This window comes from Schistocerca americana, chromosome 3, assembly GCF_021461395.2.
Source record: "Schistocerca americana isolate TAMUIC-IGC-003095 chromosome 3, iqSchAmer2.1, whole genome shotgun sequence".
NCBI classification, from domain to species: Eukaryota; Metazoa; Arthropoda; class Insecta; order Orthoptera; family Acrididae; genus Schistocerca; species Schistocerca americana.
In genome coordinates this window covers 877191940-877211903 of record NC_060121.1, presented here as the reverse complement: position 1 = coordinate 877211903, position 19964 = coordinate 877191940, and the positions used below count along the sequence as shown (strand labels likewise).

General features: G+C 37.5%; 1 protein-coding gene across 1 annotated transcript in view; it reads left to right on the top strand.

Annotated features, from left to right (window-relative positions):
• Positions 1-606: 606 nt before the first annotated feature.
• Positions 607-19964, top strand: part of LOC124607190 (parafibromin) — a 76612-nt gene continuing 57254 nt past the window's right edge. Inside the window, exons 1-4 of the mRNA XM_047139411.1 lie at positions 607-751; positions 1493-1598; positions 10489-10751; positions 16599-16812. Of these exons, the coding sequence (XP_046995367.1) occupies positions 621-751; positions 1493-1598; positions 10489-10751; positions 16599-16812 (714 nt within the window). The 5' untranslated portion in view covers positions 607-620. The remainder of the gene's footprint in view (positions 752-1492; positions 1599-10488; positions 10752-16598; positions 16813-19964) is intronic.

The window sequence follows — 19964 nt, the reverse complement described above, 5'->3', positions numbered from 1 at the left end:
GTCAGCATACGAACAGACACAGACAATTTCTTGAGGGTATATTGCAGACAATTTCAGCTTCGTAATCGAAGAAAAGTCTTTCACACACATATGTTAGTCGAAATATTGTAGCACTTTTCCAACCTCGTTGTCGAGACGCGAAACTCTACCTTAGAAAAGATTGCATTGGCAGTTTTAACGTTAAAAGGATTTGCCTTGAAACTGGTAATTACTTTACACATCAGTCAGTTCAGCCTTCAGAAGCACAGGGGTGCTTTCAACTGAAACAGCAAATGTAAGATTGACTGTGTGCTCAAAACGTTTAGGGAACTGTCCTTGCAATTCTTTCAAGGCCACAGTGACTTGAAGGGATACAGCAACCAGCCATTTTCTTCAGGTGACTTTAATTTAACTACGTCTATTTTATGTAAGCGTGCATAGGCTTTTTTGTAAAATCGGAACATATCTTACAATAATTTTAGAAGCTGATAAAGCTAAACAGAAAGTTTCAAAATAACCATACTTAGATTTGAAAAAAACTTCAACTACTCATGGCGCTTGTACCACAGTCTCTTGTACTTTGCAACTTTGGCAGCGTTAGGAATTCTATAGTCTTTGACTTTTCGTGTCAGTAGTGTACGATGGCTGATCCTTTGAGTTTGTTACGGCAGTATAATGTCAACAAAAAGGAAATTATACAAAGAGAAAATCAGATTATCTTCGGCGAATTTTCTTGGCCGAAAAATGTCAACACAAATTACCTGATGTGGGGGTGAGTGACATTAATTCATGAAAAACTAAAGAGCGTCTGTCGTGTGTTATTTTTTTTTTCACACATTTGTTTATCGTGTATAGTTGTTGTCAGGTTAGCTTGTGTGTTGTTCTATTGACTTGCTGGTCCTCTGTGGATGGCTGCACACAGACTTTTTGTATTTGTGGTGTCATGTCCAGAATTACTCCACTTTAATTCATACGAGGTAGATATCCATCGTACCCACACTCATGGCAATGTTGTAATGACTAGTTGGGTTTTCACCTTAAGAATTGTACACCGTTCTCTTCGTAGAAAATTACTTAACGCGTGATAATTTTAGTTCGTAGGGAACATGATTTGTTAAACCCATATGAAGGCAACGACCCGGACGCAAACAGTCGTTTGAGACAGTGAATGAAACTGACACAGAAAGATAAAAGTAGTTCAGTGCATCTCTTAATTCAAGAAATACGATGTCAGTTTTTTTCTTCTTAATAACGTTAGAAGTTATTGCTAATTTACGTTAATCATCTTCAGTAAAAATATCCATTAAATTGAATGTGGTGTATATCATTGCCCATGGTCACATGTTATGGTAATGAATATTTTTATTTTGTTGCTTGTGTTAACCGTGTAGATTGCAAGCAGAACAGATTTTTTTTTTTAAGTTTGACAGAAATGTCATCATACATTTGTTGCAGTAACAAGAGATTTCAGTGTATCTACTTAAGTCTGGCATTGTACATTTGTGTCTTTCAGGTCAGGTAAAGGAGACCATGCAAAGGAATATTACACATTGGAATGTCTGCTCTTCCTTCTCAAGAATGTTGCTCTTTCACATCCTGTGTACGTTCGGAAGGCTGCGGTAAGCTCCCATTTAACAACTATCGTACTACTGCGTTTTATAACAGTAATTTGCATTGCCAGTGTATCTCATAGTACAGATATTTTTCCACAATAATTGGTGTAGTGTTGTTCAGTTAAGTCCTGTAATATGACTTTGTTTTATATATCTTACAAGCGAAATGTGTAAAACATCTATTCATATCAGAAACACCAGATTAAAAATAAAGAGTGTGGTCAAAATCCATGTATTTGGAACAGAACAACCATGTACTCTTATAGCAACCTCCAAAATAGCATATACACAAAAAAAGATTAGTTTAACTATGAAGTGGGCAATGTGATTTTGATTAGAAGTAGTTTACATGAAATCATCAAGGCTGCAATAATACACACGGTGTGTTGTCTGGGTGTCACAGTTTCACCAGTACTACATATTTTACATAATTTGCTTTCAATCTTGTTCTTGTTCACAGTCTGTTAAGAGCCTTCAGACTTCACAGTTTTTCGTTATTGTCATGGCATTTCTCCTGGTGATTACATTCAATGATGGTCTCTTGAAGTTTATTATATCTTGGCTGCAGGCTATGATTAGTGTCTCAAGTGCTCAGGGCTGTGAGGAAGCTATTACTTGATTTTACCCTTTGGGTAGCTGGTTCAGTAACATATTCTAGATTTGTTCAGACATGTAGAGCTTCATACACTGTTCACAGGCATTTCTCTCTTGTCAAATTATTGGTGAAGCAATTACAGCCAGACGGTAGATGTTATGTGTGTGAATAGGTTTTAGACAGCCATTGATGAGTCTGCACTTTTTCTTGAGTGAGACATCGCCTCACTCAGTGTAGGAGGGGTTTCCTTATTTTTTACCACAATGGTGGGGCATATTTGCCAGTGAAATAACAAATTGCCAGTACTGTTACATTACTTATGGTTTAGTACCCAATTTGAACTTAGGTTTTCAGGGGATATTGTTTCTGACCTTGACAATCATTTTAATGTTTGGACAGTATTGTGTGAGTGGCAGGGCCTTAAGTTCTTCAACATTCCTCTCCTTTATACCGGGAGCAGTCTGCAGCTATGCTTGCAGCAAAGTTGAAATACCCAAACCTTTCATTTTTTTGGGAGGGGGGGAGGCTGGAAAGGTGTTTTTCTTAAGTTGGTCATGGACACATTGTTGGAGTTTAAGGTGGTAGTGAGTTTTTGTTTGACCTTCTCAGCTTCCCTGCTTGGATGGCCACAACCCAGTCATCAGCATATATGTAGTTCAAGATTTCATTCAGCAGAGGTTTTTCATTGGTGTTAATACTAAAACTTGTAGAACCTGTACACTGTCCTGGAGTAGACCATTTTTCTGCACACAGATGCAAATCACACAAATAATGTGAAAAATATTCAATTACAGAAGTAACATAAAACTAACAGGACAGCCAGGGAAATAGGGATTTTGGGCGGGGACAAGCTAAATATACGACAACCCTAATAATGAAGATGTACCAAAATAAAACCTTAACATCAACAAACTGAATCCACAGCAACCCACAAAACCACAGTAAAAAAAATGTCTCAAATGAAGTCCACGATGGCACAAACACAGACATAGCTCTGAAACTTGGTACCGAAAATGTCACTTGATCTATGTAGCTTAAACAAAATCCATGCTGCTACAAAACTACATACAACTTGACAAATCTGGTATCTAACACTTCACCAGACCTAAAGGGGAACAATGTGTAATTCTGAAGTCAGGAAATGTTCTGTATCACTTTGGAGAAGAAGACGATAGAACAAAGAGTGTGAGTTTCCTAATAAATAAAGATGTAAAAGACAAAGTATCAATAATAGAAGGGACATCAAGTAGAGGAGCAAGGCTTGTTATTAAAATATCAAAAAGATACAAACTACAAATAGTCGAAGTATACGCTCCTACAGCAAGCTATTCGGCTGATGGAGTAGAAGCATTTTACGAAGAAGTAAAACATACACACAACAAAGAACGAGACTACTGCTTTAAACTGGTAATTGGGCACTTAAATGCCAAGGTTGGTGTCAAAAAACAGGGTGATGTCAGTAGGCTGCCTTGGAATTGATGAGAGGAACGAAAAGGGTGAAAGGCTAGTTCAGTTTGCGGAAGAAAATAAATTAAGTGTATAAGGAGGAATATGAAAGCCGACATACAAAAATACAATGAAAACACCATAAAATTAGCATTAGAGAATAAAAGGAGCTGCAAGAAAACTAAACAAAAGCTTATGATTGGTAAAAATTAAATCATAGCAATTGACGATGATAATGGGCGCATAACAGAAAAGGAAGAAATTCTAAAGCATGTAAAGAATTTCTATAGCAAATTATATGAAAGAACACAAGAACCATTAGGAAAATGTTTCACAGATGATGATGAAGTCCCCAAAATACTCCCCGAAGAAATAAGAAAGCTATATACGAGATGCAGAATGGCAAAGCAGGGGATCATGATGGTCTGACAATTGACATACTCAAGCTTACAGGGGAGGAAACAGAGAAACATGTGGCTAAAGTCTTTACTTCTTGTATACAGAATGGCAGCATTCCCAACCTGCTGGAACCAAGCAAACATAATCTTACTACATAAGAAGGGAAGTATTCACGATCTGAAGAACTACCGCCCCATTAGCTTACTTTCTGTTATGTATAATGTGTTCTCTAAAGTCCTGATAAATCATATTGAAATGGTAATGGAGACTGCACAGCCCAGAGAACAAGCTGGATTCCGAAGTGGTTTTGCTTCAATTGACCATATAAACCCACTGCATGAGGTAATTAGTCGAGCAAATAAGTATGACGTGCTACTATGCATAGCTTTCACTGACTTTGAAAAAGCCTTTGAGTCTGTCAGCCACACTGCAGTCATACAAGCACTTGCCAAGCAAGGACTGGAAATAAAATATATAAACATATTGCACATCATTTATGACACGTCTGTACATCTATCAACAAAGGAAAAAACAAGTGTGAATTTTCCATTGGAAAAGGAGTTATTTGTAGCAGTTCTCAAGATGGCTATGTCTAAAATTATTTGGAACAACAGAGGAATAATGATAAATGGTAAAAGGTTCACCAACCTGAGATTTGCTGACGATATAGTGGTCTGAGCTAACAGTAAGATGGAAGTGCAGTCCTCTATAAAAGACTTTACAGATCATTGTCAGGGAGTTGGACTTAAAAGAAATCACTCTAAAACTAAGGTTATGCATAATAAGTGGATAGCTGCAGGACAAGTAACACTGAACAACAACATCCTAAACAATGTTACAGAATACGTTTAGTTGGGGCAATTAATTGACGCAAAAGAGGAATTGGAACCTGAAATTTTTGTCCAATTAAACTGGGTTGGAGGGCTTACGGAAGGAATGCAACAGTTTTCAAATCTAACGTGCCAGTCTACTTAAAGAAGACAGTTTTTGATCTGTGTGTCCTACCGGTTTCAACGTATGGGTATGAAACTTGTACTTTAAATGAATTTTTAAAAGGAAACTTAGAACTGCTCAGAGAGCTATGGAAAGTTCAATATTCGGTCTCACTAAGGAAGATCGACAGAAAAGTGAAGACATACAAGCAATAACAGGAGTAAAAGATATTATAGAATGGGTTAAGACTCTAAAATGGCGGGGGGCAGAACATATTGCATGAACGAAGGATGGAAGATGGACAAAATCAGTTTTAGAGTGGAGTCCCAGAGAAAAATGAAGATCACCAGGGAGACCACCTGATCACTGGGATAAGGAACTCAGGAAAGTTGCGCGAGCTTCAACTGGCAGAAGACAGCAGCGGACAGAGATGCATGGAAACACCTCTTAGAAATGTATTTAGTAACTTAAAGGCTACACCTTGTATAGATTGAATTAGCTGAACAATAAATAAATGTAGCTAAAACAAATTCCACTGTACCACAAAACCAGAACTCGCCTATATATCTAATGTTGAAAACCTGGCCTTACCTACGTGTATATAGTAAACTCCATGATACCTACCTATCACAGTCCAGCATAATAGCCAACAAAAAAAAAAAAAAAAAACACAACCTAAAAATTCATAAAACATTGCATTAACACAAATTTTGATATACAATAAACACTCATTTATGCACACAAACATACATACCATCAAGCTACAATTAAAAAATAAAACGTTAAAAAGATACTTACCAACCACAGTCAGCCGACACACAAATCTAACAATCTAATGATAGCAGAAATGTTATCAACGCAATCCCACGAAGGGCCAGCTTAGACTTCTGAAAACAGCAACCACTCCCGACAGAATACTAAGCTTTTGCCTGCCTCTGATGACGTCACTTATATTGGCCTGAGATGCAGCAACTTTTGACAGTCTCATGCTTTGCCCATAAATATAACGCTTCACATACTCAGCAATTACACTGAATAACTGTAGGAATTTAGCCGTTGTCAATATGTTGTCCCTCATTGCAGACGCAGGGGATTACTCGTAACCTTCATTCTCATAAACTCCATTGGTATATCTATAACTAACAAAAAGTGAAACATAAATTTAAATCTCCAACTATGAACACCGCACCACACTAATAATTCCAAATCAGAAAATGAATCTATTATTCATAACTGCCAACATCGAAATAACTCACAAAAATACTGCCACAGATTCTTGCAAGATTAGTCTCACAAACAGCACTTTAGAAGTTCAGTGAATCTCGTAACAGCGTTCAGAAGCAATTTAGAAACATAAATATCCCATACTACAGAGCACCATAACTTACTCCAAGGCACCCTCTCCAGCGACAATCTGTTTCAAATGTAGCACGCAACCAAGATGTTACATGACAACACATATATGTTACATGTCAAACCAGATGTGTGGTATTGCAAATTTCAGTTGACCCTACTGCAACGTAACCTTGATTATGGTCTACGCCACAGATCGATCAGTTAGCACAGTGTAGATTCTGTCTTTGAGAAAATACTAATAATATTTCCACACAGACAAAAGTGCTGTATATTTCAATAAATGTAGCTACTGTAAGAGGTGATCAAAGCAGAAAATGAATCAAGATCACCTACATAGCACAACTAACTCATATAATTTTGTATTTCAAGCAAAATCCTTAATAACATTTCAACATAAAAGTTGTAAATGTGAGACATACCGTTCTCTGTACTTATGGCAGATTTGTTTTTGTGTATTTATGGTTATAAGTATTTTCTTTGGGTGTAGAGTTATATCGTGATTATTTCAGTGTCTTAATGTCTGTCTGTAATGTGTCTTTTGGAAAGTATATAATCTTATTATATCTAGTGTTAACACGTCCCAGTCACTATCTTTCGAATATAGGAAACGATAAGCAAAAGAGTAAAAAGAAAAACTGGAACACAATCAGCAAAATTAAGGAAGGGAAACTACAGAATGTGACATGAGAGATGAACTGGATAAACCTTGGAAATAGCGCTGCAGTTTGTGAACTTCTTACGTGTTCCTATAATTTGATTTTGATTACCAGTTTTTTAAGTGACAAATGCAACACTGTACAAGTTGTGATCTTTTCACATTTATTTATATCAGTGAAAAGTTGATGATCAGCTTGCAGTAAATGCTTTTAACATTTATTATATCACAGGTTAACACTTACATCAAAATGTTTTGGACAAGCACTTACATCCAAATGTTTTGGACAGGATGATGACACTTTTCTAATATTCTTTCACAGTCCAGTTTTGTCTGTTAAGCTACATGTCGTTAACTTTAGATACATATTCACTTCATTTAGTCACTGTTCAATTAACATTACTTGGACACAAAATATATTTGACACCTCTGTGTCTTGCTCATATAGTTATGGTTTTTATTTCAGTGTACTCAATGTTGCATGGGAGTGTCTTTTCTATTGATTTTTCCTCAAAGTTTTCAATTGCCAGATAGCATTTTCCACACATAGGGGCCTAATAATTCACGTCTTCAATGATCTGAAGATGGCACTATGACTTTGCTGTAACTAGTAATCAGGATATGTAGCAACTGCAATCTCCGCAACATTCTATTTTAGGAGATTTTTTTTTACATTGATATGGACATTCCTCTCATTTGGCAGTCAGGTAATTACAAAAAGTCCATTAATGAAATTTACTTTCTTGTCACACAGCACAGTGTGGACAAATGCATTTCCTTCCAGGGAGCTGTCTTGTTTTTCTTCAAAATATTATTTCTCTGTAGTAGTCCAATGTGAACTAAAAATAAAATACTTACAATCTTAGTTTTCTGCACCTCAGTATAATTTGCAGCCATAAATTGACTTCTAAATTATTGGTTAGCCATGATGTAGTCCAATAGATATCCACCCAGTATCTCGTGGTACTACCTCAGTATACGTTCGTGTCATGTGATTTTGGAAAGTGTTCGCTACAACCAATTGAAACCTGTGGTAGAACTACCCTCCCCTATCATTCCTTGCCTTTAGTTCATATTCTCTAGCAACCCCTCATCTTTTATAGTGTTGCAATCACCTATGACTAACAATATTTATCCTTCTTCATATTAGCTAGTTTGACATTCCATGGGTCATTTTGCACAGTCAGTTGTAATGATGTGGAACAAGTCATTTACATTCACATTACAAATTAAAGTTTTACTCTGCTTTTTGTCAGACATATATATATCACTGATAAGCGATCAAAATTTTTTGCTGCAGTGTTGTACTCTCCATTTTGTTCTGAAGGTAACCTTAGTGTGGAATGATGAATGTCATTTTTCCTTCTGGTATTATAATTATGCACATCATTGTTCTTTAGAACTGTAGTGGAGTATTTACAATGGTCTTCATGAGGGAATAAATATACTGTATGCCCGACTATGTCTACTTACTGATTTTTCTCTCCGCAACAATTGTAAGTGCAAATGTGGCAGAACTAAGTTGTTTCAGGAGTTTCAAAATGTGCTTTTTCCAGCTTAAATTCCCATTGATATGGACATGTAAGAATTTTGAAGTTTCCAACTTATTTATTATTTCCTCACTATATGTTACACACATCATTTATGTAGTGTCTCTAGACGTACAGGACTGAATATGTTGCATCTTTTCAAAATTGAGTGTGAGACCATTCACAGAAAACCAGTCGCAGGAGAGCTTCTGTAAAGTTTGGAAGGTAGGAGACGAGATATTGGCAGAAGTAAGGCTGTGAGTACCGGGCGTGAGTCATGCTTCAGTAGCTCAGATGGTAGAGCACTTGCCCGTGAAAGGCAAAGGTCCGGAGTTCGAGTCTCGGTCGGGCACACAGTTTTAATCTGCCAGGAAGTTTCAGTCAGTGATACTTTTAAGAACTTTGATTACCATTTCTTCTGTTTCTGTATGTATGCTTGGATTGATCACAATAATGTCACCTGCAGAAAGAACTAATTCTGCTTGTTGTACATTGGATCAAAAATCATTTTCATGTATGAAGAACAATAGTGGACCTAAGATGGAGCCTTGGGGAGCCCCCATACATCATTTGGCCCCAGTCAGAAGTCTGTTCCCAGACTACTTTGTTTGAATAACGAAGTACAACTTTCTCCTGGTTAGATATGACATTATCCATTGGTTAGCTATACTGTCAATTCCATAAAACTTCAGTTTACACAAGAGAATACTGTGATTCACACAGTCAAATGCCTAAGATAAGTCACAGAAAATAACAACCAGCATTATTTTATTATTTGAGGCTTGTAAAATCTGTTGGTGAACATATAAATGGCATTCTCAGTAGAGCAATTATTCTGGAATCCAAACTGTGATTTGCTGGGGTATTATTTTTGCCTAGTTGAGATAATAGTCTAGAATACTTCACCTTTTCAAAAATTTTGAAAAATGACAACTGCACTGAAACGGGTTGCCGGTTATTGACTTGGTAGTTATTGACGTCTCTCTTATGACCTTTCTTAAAGAGTGGTTTAACAATGACGTATTTCAGTCTCTCTGGAAAAATACCTTGAGTTAGTGAGGCATTACATATTTTATCAATCCCTCTATTTCTTCACACATTGTGTCTATTTTCTCACTACCAGCGTATGATGTTGCATGTAAACCTGTACAGTGATACTTGGTGTTGACTTTATTTCACTCTCCAAAAGAATAATTCAGTCACTGCATTTCTTGTGATAAATCACCACGTTACCTACCTTTGTATTCGTAAAAATGCCAGCACCTACTGTACCATTTATTGATGCTGATGTCACCACATAACCCCTGTCCTCACTTCAGTAATCCCTATTATATCAAACCTTATCCATCTAATCTCGATTTTCAGACTGTCCGGTTTCCCGACAACATTTAGATTTCTAAAATTTCTCCCTCTGGTTCATAGAATGCTAGCCTTTTTCGTCACCCTCCTGAGCAGTCCAAACCCCAGACATCTGAGCATGGACTATGTTTACCTTCAAAATATTTTTGGAGGAAAAGGTTGTCATGAGATTATTGTAGGAGAATGCATGCTGCATCTGTACACTTTTTGTGTTTTTATCCAGTTGTTTCCGTTGCCTTCTAACATGCATGCCATTGATCATTGGTGATTCTTTCATATTTAGGCACAGTTTCCCACTCCCAGGTGGCCAGATGGTGTAATGAATCTCTGTTTGTTCCTCCAGTCTTATGTGACCAGATGTTTGACAGAATAAGGTTTACATCTTATTTAAAAAGTACTCAGTCACCATAGCTGGTGGTCTTCATTTGAAACTTGAATTATGTCAGTTCTTTTGAGTGTGTTGTTTGGAATGTTTGTACACTGTAATGCATTTCATTAATTATGACAGTTTCAGAGAAAGGTAATAGTTTCGTAGAGTTATCATTTCAAGAAGAGTTCTGTAAAAGTATCTTTTGTTTTTCAGAATTGCAGTTGTGCTTAGGATTTTGTTGTGATATTTTACAGGCAGAGAATATTCCTGTTGTCCGAAGACCCGATCGAAAGGATCTCTTGGCATATCTCAATGGTGAAACAGCATCTTCAGCAAATATTGACAAATCGGCACCTCTGGAGATACCAACGCAAGTGAAACGTACCGCCGATGACTCCGCTGAAAATTCTGCCAAAAAGCCACGTTTTGAAGAAACGCAAGTGCAAAAGGTCAAGGAGCAACTAGCAGCACGTCTTGATGCACCAAAAGAGGCTTCTGTCACTGTCGATAATATCAAGTGAGTGTGCCAAACCAGACGTAGTTTGCCCTGAAAAGCTTTCATAGGATATAAAATATTTTCAAGTATTTAATTCATAGACCTATTCTAATGTAATTAAATCTAAAAAAGAATTTAAATTAGCAGATTGCATTTTACTGAATGTACTTAATGTCTGATTTTCTTGTAAGAATAATTCAATTTGGTGGTAAGCTATTACTATATGGACACAATTTTATTGCATCATAATGCTTCCTTTGCACCTTTCCATTATGTTGTACTCAGCTGAAATTATTGCATGTCACAGTAGTGAGAGTCTGTACAGTCATTGTTGCATCAAAATTGTAATCTTTTCTGATACAATTCTCTTTCCTCTTGGCATACTTTCTATTGCCTTTATCCAAAGTTTGTTAGTGTATGTATGATTTTGACTCTCAGCCCCAAATTTTATCTGTCTTTGGCAGAATGAGAATGAAATTTTCGAGTTTATTGGAAATAGTAAATGAGCTGTTAATGAAAAAAGTAAATTTTCGCCTTTTGTGGAACTGATATGTGTGTTACAATTGGGTCCCTAGTTACAGAATAGAAGAGGGAGTGAACAGCAGACAGTCATGCGTAAACAGATAGGTAGCTGAGCTATGGGATGAAGTCCTTCAAATAGCAGACAGAGGAATATGAACTGTGAGTGAACAGGACCAGAGTAGAAAAGAATCGTGTCTCTTAGTATATAAATGTAGCTGAAAGCAGTTATTAAAAAGTGAATAAAAATTTAGAATTTCATGGTGGAAATTTATTACTCTTTTTATTTGGTCATATAATATCCATGGTTGCCATAAGTTCTGAAAAACAGGGAATTTCAAACGTCAGAGAAATCAGGTAAATTTGAAAAAAAAAAACACTGGAATAATGTTGTTTTTCTCTTGGTAGATGAAATGTTTTGTTTACTGAGATGTCATGCATTGCCGCTGGCTGGGCACAGCTGAGTATGTGCACTGCTTCCCAACTCCCTCATTCCTACTGCTTCTCCCCTTCGTACCACTCCCTTCAGCTAGCAGTCAGTGCTGCTACCACTTCTTGCCACTAGTCTAGCAACTGCCAATGAGAGGCAGGGAGGCGAGAGGAGTGGTTTGTTTGGTTTGGATCTGATTCTCAGAGACTGTAGACACTGAGGCCGGAGACGGCAGTCGTGTGTGAGTTGTGGCTGAGTGATTTTGTGTGTGTGTGTGTGTGTGTGTGTGTGTGTGTGTGTGTGTGTGTGTGTGTGTGTGTGTGTGCGCGCGTGCGCGCGTGCGCGCGTGCGTGCGTGCGTACTCTTGTTTTCTGGCAGGCTATGGCCGAAAATATGGTTTTGAGAGTGTGATTGTCTTTTCTGTGTGCCTGTCTCTAACTCAGCAGTCATCTTTACAGTGAGTTGCTACCTATCCTCATTAGCATTGATTCTCAGAGTATTTGCATAAGTTATCTGTTGCACGGATTGATTAACGCAGTCTCATTTCGTCGAATGGTGTCTGTGACACATAGCGGGCCACACGAGTGGATTTCCATGACTGGCCAAAACCACAGACCATTTCTGCGGGTATGTCTAATGGATTGGGCCTGCCGATCTGAAGCCTATCATTTCCCACTAATGTGCAAGCCCTGCCCGTTGGATCTAGTCTCAGCGATCTGTCCACAGGCCAGGTCTGTTTGTGTGTGGCATAATGCAGCGGTTTTTCATGGTTTATCCCAGGACCCAGGACAGCAGTTTTCCTCTGCAGGCTAGAGGCCAAGGGCAATGGTTTTCAGGAATTGCGACTGTCTCACCCCAAGTACATTGTGCAATGCAGCATTTTATAGACATTTTATTTATTCTAGTACATTTTGGCACTTAAAAAGTAATTTATATATTGTGGATGATAAGAAGAAGAAGAAAATTGTGGCATTCGTTGGCGGTTTGTACGTTGTGTACTCATATATACCTTGAAAGAAAAATCACACAATACTTGTAGAATAATAGACATGACATAACACAGTGGGTAATAACCTACAATAACGAACATAGTAGAAAACATTTTATTGGCGGTCAGCTATAGTGTTGGTTTACACAACTTTTCCTTGCCTTATACACTTCTTTCAAGAGGCCTATTTTTTCTGAGATTATTTCTGAAATCATGAAGGTATTTTAAATCTGTCTTGCGATTTCAAGGAAAAGTGTATTTTTGTCACCAAATATACTTCATGTTATTGAAAAAAATAACAACAGTGGCCTTAATGAAACAAATGAAACACACATACCACTGCACTTGCTTTTCTCCATCTAATAAGTTCATTACAGAAGATGTTGATGTTTGTACTTAAGAATTTTGCTCACACGGGGAGAAATACAAAATTCCTTACATTTTGTTGTCAACTTATGTCTTTACTTATCCTTGAGATCTCAAAATTTGTCAGGGAAAAATGCTAAAACTTGTCTGAAAATCAGGGAATTTCACTTGGGGAAACTTATGGCAACACTGATATCATAACCAGTAAGAGACCACCACAATTGTTCAGTATGTTTTTGTGCCTTTGTAATTTGTCTTCTTTCATCAAATTATTGCTGTGCAGATTTGGATGGAAGCATCATCAGGGAAATTATATAAGAAATGAGTTTGGCCAGAGTGCACCATTTAGACAATTCAGGTCTCTTTGTGACAGTCACTTTGCGATCGAATTTCTACGGAAGGCAAGTCGTAAAACAGTTTCTCACCTAGTTGCTGTCAAACTAGCAATTGTAACAGACTTACGTCAACCAGTCGTGTCCCATCCCATGTTGAGGTGAAGGTCAAGGGTGGCAACAGCAGAGGTGGGAGACTTGATGTGCTGTAGCACTCCCATCATACCCCCTCAGCCGCATTGGCTCTTCCAGAGGTGTTGGTGAGGGGCTAACGTAATCTCGCTGGGCCTTTGTTGATTCTTTGTTGATGATTCTTTCTACACCACAGTTGATGATTCTTTCTACACCACATTTTCCTACATTTCATGAAGTATTCAACGTTTTTTCTCCGTGGAGGCCATCTTGTACAACTCTACGAATACTTTGTGTTGAAAGATGATCATAATGTATGGGTAACACGTTTTCTGGACACGAGGGTCCTGGCAGAAAAACTGTGCTGTATCTCCCTCTCCAGCTTGAAACCTCACATCATCATCTTGATCTGTTGTTCATTCTTTCTGCACACCTATATTGGACAATGGAAGTTGATCATTTAGTTCAAGCATGAACAGTACCCGCAATGTCCACTCCAGTAGTTTTCATTATGAGGCTACCAGTTTAATATTGCAATAGGCCTGATATTTTTCAAGTCTGTTTTGAAGCTGGACATTGGCACAGTTTGATTAAAAATATAAATGTTAGATTGAATATTTTAGGAGTAAAGGAGACCACTCACTAAATTGTAGTGCTGTCGACAGGCACGAAAAAAGAGTGAAAACTTTACTAGCTTTCAGACGTTTCCTTTCAGAAGTTGGAGTACACCCACGCATAAGCACATCTTTTCTTGAATTATTTTACAGTATGGTGAAAGTTGTATCAGCTGCAGAAATTTTTATATGTCGGTAGAGTGCCATTCAAAAATGGTCAAATTTCAGTGACTGACAAGCAACATCCTGGTTGGCCAATTGAGGTGTTAACTCCACTTGAAACCCTCATTGACGACATTATTTGTGAAGACCAACATGTTACAGCTGGACATACAGCAAAAAGAGTTGTAGTAAGTGTTAGCACAGACCAAATGTTATCAGTAGTGAGCTGAAGTACAGCAAAACCAGTGCAAAGTGCATCCCAAAAGAGTTGATTCGTCTACATAAGGAAACAAGACTCAAAGTGTGTACAGACTTGAAAGAGTGCTATGAAAGGAAAGGTAACATTTTTCTAAATGAGACTATAACATGTGATGCAACTGGGTTGACGATTTTGAACTGGAGTCTAAAAGTAAAAACATGGGTTGGAGGCATACTAGCTCATCTGTCTGAAAGAAAATCAAAATGCAAGCATTAGTGGGAAAAATTATGTTTGACTGTCTTTTGGGATGCCCAAGGTGTTGTCTTTTATGATTAATGGGAAGATCAGTGTACAATAAATGGTGCCTATACTCAGACATGTTAGTGAACATTGTAAAGCCAGCAACAAGAGAAAAACATTGTGGATCTCAGAGAGAAGGTATGATATTGCTACATGACTGCCTGACTGATCCAAGAAGCCATTAACAAAGATTAATTGGGAGATACTACCCTTACTCCCTGCAGCCCAGATTTGGCACCCTAGTATTTTCATTTGTTTGATCTAGTTGAGGAGGCACTATGTGGAAAAAAGTTCAGCAACACTGAAGAGGTGAAATTTTTTTTGGGAAAGTGGCCCAAACAACAAGACAGACTTATTTGCATCAGGTATAGAAAACTACTTCATCATTGGGACAAGTGTTTTACTATTGGTGGGGATAATGTTGAGAAGTAATAAAAGGCTCATTTTGTAAAAATAAACAGGTTTTTTCTGCATCAGTTTGTCTCTTTCATTATTGAATGTCCCTCATAGAAGGAAGCAGAATAATAATTAAAAAAAAATGATTGTAAGTTATTGAATAAGGGCCCCACAGTTCATCAATGCTACAGGCCCCAAACGACATTAAATCAGCCCTGAGCTAAATGCAAAAGCAGGTTAAACGAGCAAAGTGGAGACAAAAGCCTTAAAAGGCATGTACTAAAGTAACTCAAGATGCCGGGGCAAGGGAATGCAAAAGGGTCAGTTGTGAACACAAAATACACTTTCTGCTGATGGATATTTCCATTTCAGTATTCCCGTTGCTCTCTTTCTTGCACAGTTCTGAATTCTTTTTTATATTTTGATCTGTTGCTTCTCACCAGATTTCTCTTTCTGGCGTTTTAATTATGTGTCCTCTCTCAACTTGATATCTGGTTTTCTTCCTTACTAAATAATGTACTAAAGTGACATTTGTCATAGTGTTAAATAGTCTTCATAGACCCAATGAACATTCTATTAGCTGAAACAGATAAAAGAATTAATTAAAATATTTAACATGAAAAGTTTTGTTTCTCATTTTTGTTGTAGGAAAGTTGTTGTAGAATGTAAATACCAGAAAATAGCTCAACTTGCTGAGATTGTTTGAGATTATCTGCTTTGTGAGTTGTTATATTCTCTGATGATGTCTGCAGCATTGGAAGACGAAACTTAAGGCGGAGAAATATGTCTTGAACCACAGCCTAATGACCACAAAACAAAAATCATGAAGTACACAAATACCAGCTATGAAAGCTGGCATTGGTATCATTAGATTGTCTTCACTCTGTTGACAACACTGTAAAGTGAACCTTGCTTTTTAAATTATACTGCTACTCCCTTTCATTTATCTTTCGTCTATTGCCAGGTCTCATTTCCTAAATGATTTACAATTTCATCTGTTATATGTTCCCTGCCCTGTGCTATGCCTTAGCATGTTTTGCTTTACCATCCTGATGTTAACACTTGTCAAACTGAAAGCTCAAGATCAGTGTTGTTTACTGGATGTGCTGGAGAGAATTACCGTAAGACTGGTAAGTACTATTTTTTAGTTTGTGTCAGAGGCCTTGTTTTGGTCCAACCTGGAATTACTCATTAAGTGATTATTTGGAAAATGATTTTCTTTTCTATTTCAATTTTACAAATCCCTTTTATTTCTACAAGTGCTGACCAAATAATCATTTATTTCATTGTGGGAATGTGGGTAATTTGTATTGTTAATTTGAAACTGACAGTAGAGGATACAGCATCCTATCGGTGTCTATTGTAGTGCGAATCCTGCTGTCTGTGTGCTCAGCCAATTAACTTGTTGCATTAAAGCCTTTGTTCTGCAGGTCATTGTCAGAAGCCATGTCTGTCGAGAAGATAGCAGCCATCAAAGCTAAACGACTCGCAAAAAAACGTACTACAATCAAGGGCAATGATGACATTGCATTGGGTCCTGACTTAAGAGTCATGCTTGACTTTGATGTCGACCTAACGAAGGATATCATATCCCGTGAACGCCAGTGGCGAACACGTACCACGATTCTACAGAGTGCTGGAAAGGTTGAGTCATCTAACATGTTGTATACAGTGGAATAAATGTATGCTTTAGTTATGTTGTTATTGTAGTGTACCAATTTGGCAAAAAAAATTTGCTTTTCATAACTTTTAGTAACATGCAGAAAATAAGAACGCCTGTTGAAACTGTAAGTCTGCTGCTGTGCCTCAGTTTCATCTTTTTTTGCCTCATTATTACATTTTAAGTTTCCATTCTATCCTTCACATTAAAAAGTGTATGTGATCAATTACTGGAAAATGGTATATAACAACATAACTTTTTGGGACTTTGTAATTTTCTTAGGCACACACTAAATTCTCCTGAATTGAGGAACTTCTCTTGGCCAGAACAGTTCAGAAAATAAGAAAACAAGAAAGTGGATAATTAATGGATGCCTGTATCTGGCAGGCATATATAAATGCTTTAAAAAGATTAACTAAGATTTTCTGAGTTAAAAACAAATTCACCCCATTGTGCAAAGTTTGAGTGGCAGTTATTGTAGATATGGCAACTGAAACATTTGTGTAACGATTATAAATGAAGGTACTTTACAGTCTTAATAAGGAATCCAACAATGAAAGGAAGAAATGGTAATACTTTTTGTCAGCATCTGCAAGGAACTCTGAGAACTTCAGTTTTCAAATCAAAGTGTATTTAGAAAGAGTAAATATGTTAATGTAGGAATATAAATTGTGCTGTGTAGATTCAGTATCATCAGGAAATAGGTAATAAGAATAGTATTGTGGAAACAGAAACAACTGTGACTGAAAACTATACTACACTGGAATGTGCATTAAATGGGATGAAAGTTAAAGTAGGCAGTGGAAAACTGAATGGAAAAAAATAGTGTTCCAGACAGAACAGAAGAACTGATGGGAAGTAGGAAGCTATCAAAAGAGACAAGATTTCAGAGATGTGCATAAAGTGAGAAGAAAATATAAAATATTGACTGAATTAGATGAGCTGAAATTAATTGAATGGGTGACAGAGATGAAATGCTACAGAATGGTTAGATATATTAAACCCACATTGCAATGAACATGTGACAAGAATCCTTGTGCCAGAGTGGTAAACACATCCATGTTTCCTACTTGCAAAATGGAGATCTGGCATACGTACCTGATAAAAATACGTTTGGATAAAACTGCTGAAGAATAGAAAACCTTCCATTTTGCCTGATTATTATGTCAATGGATTTCTATGTTTCTTGTGGTAAAACTTTTTGTTTAATGCCAAGTGAAATCATACAAATTATGGGAATTTGATAAGAGCACTACAATTTGGTGTCTACATCTACATAGATACTCTGCAAACCATCGTACGATCCTTGGCAAAGGGGTACCCTGTACCATGACTAGATTTCCTTTCCTGTTCCACTCGCAAATAGAACGAGGGAAAAATGACTGTGTATATGCCTCTATATGAGCCCTAATTTCTTGTATCTTATCTTCGTTGTCCTTATGCACGATGTATGTTGGCAGCAGTAGAATCGTGTGGCAGTCAGCTTCAAATGCTGGCTATTTAAATTTTCTCAATATTGTTTCTCGAAAAGAACATCACCTTCCCTCCAGGGATTCCCATTTGAATTCCCGAAGTATCTCCATAACACTTGAGTGTTGTTTGAGCCTACTGGTAATAAGTCTTGCAGCTTTCTTCCAAATTTCTTCAACATCTTCCTGTAATCCAACTGGGTACTGATCATAAACACTCGCGCAGTACTCAAGAATCGGTTGCACCAGCGTCCTATATACGGTCTCCCAATAAACTGAAGTTGACTATTCACCTTCCATACCACTGTTCTCACATGCTCGTTCCATTTCATATCACTTGCAACTTTACACCCAGATATTTAAATGACTTGACTGTGTGAAGTGGGACACTAGTAATACTGTATCTGATCACATGTCACTCATGTGCATAGAGTGCTGATTGGCCTGAAAAAATCAATGTCTTTCACAAACCGAGGTAAATTAGTAATGCCATTTCTTTACAGAGAATGCAGAAGTAACACAAAAAGAACAATTGAGTTGTGTACACAAAGGTATGCTGACAGACAGTTCAGCGAATGTGCAAAAAATTGTTATTGAAAGGGCATTGGAGTACTAAGCAGAGGATCAAGAGAAGCATGCAGTGAGAAGAGCAAACAATACAGACATTCTGGTGGCTACTCATAAGTCACACGTCAGCTACAGAGAAATTTTGAGTGCCACTGGAATAAGTCAGCCCAGCATTGTTCGCAGCTTGCAGCTCTATCGTGTACCAGTTCACCAGCAGAGTTAACCATAGGGATTGTAGAAGACACATGAAATTGTGTCATTCAGGTTTGGTGTGACATCAGGATGATAGGTTCTTTCTTGAAAGAGTTCTCTTTAACAGTGAAGCTTGTTTTACAAATCATGCAGGGGAGTGTGAATGTTTCATGTGAGATTATTGGAGACTACGTGGTTGGGCCTTCGTCCATTGAGAAACCTTAACAGGTGAAATATATATACATACACAATTCTCACTGAAGTGCTATTGGCTCTCCTAGCAGAAGTACCACTTGAAATATTCAGATGTAAGTGTTAGCAGCATGACGGATGCCTGGCTCACTACTCACTTTAGGGTGAGAAAGCGCTCACCCAGCTCTTTCCTGGATAGGATTTGTAGGTGTTATCGGTTGGTCTGCACTTTCACATGATTTGACACCACTGGACTTTTTTCTCTGGGGTAAATTCAAAGATGAAGTCTATGCTCAAGTTCTGCTAACCCAAGAGGATTTAAAACCTCACATCGTTGCAGTGTGTGTAATTACATAACTGTAGTCTCTTCAGTCTGTCCAGAGCTCCTTGCGCAAGCAACTGCAAATGTGTTGCACTAGATGAGAGGTGTCTTGAACACTTTGTGATGTAAATGGAGTTTGAAATGTTTATGACCTCATCCTTTTGCATTACTCTTTTTGTTGCTGTTGCTGACGTAATGTTTTGTATGTTATGGCATTAAACTTATGATGCTTAGTTAGTGTTTTGTAATCTTTAATCCTCAGTTTCGTTTTACAACTGCATTCAACTTTTGAGATGCACCTTTCGTTCAAGGCTCAAGCAAAAACAAGGGCAAAACTGCTGTTGCTGTTATGGTGAATCATACTTAGATCCTGTGTCCTTTCCCTTCCAGTTGC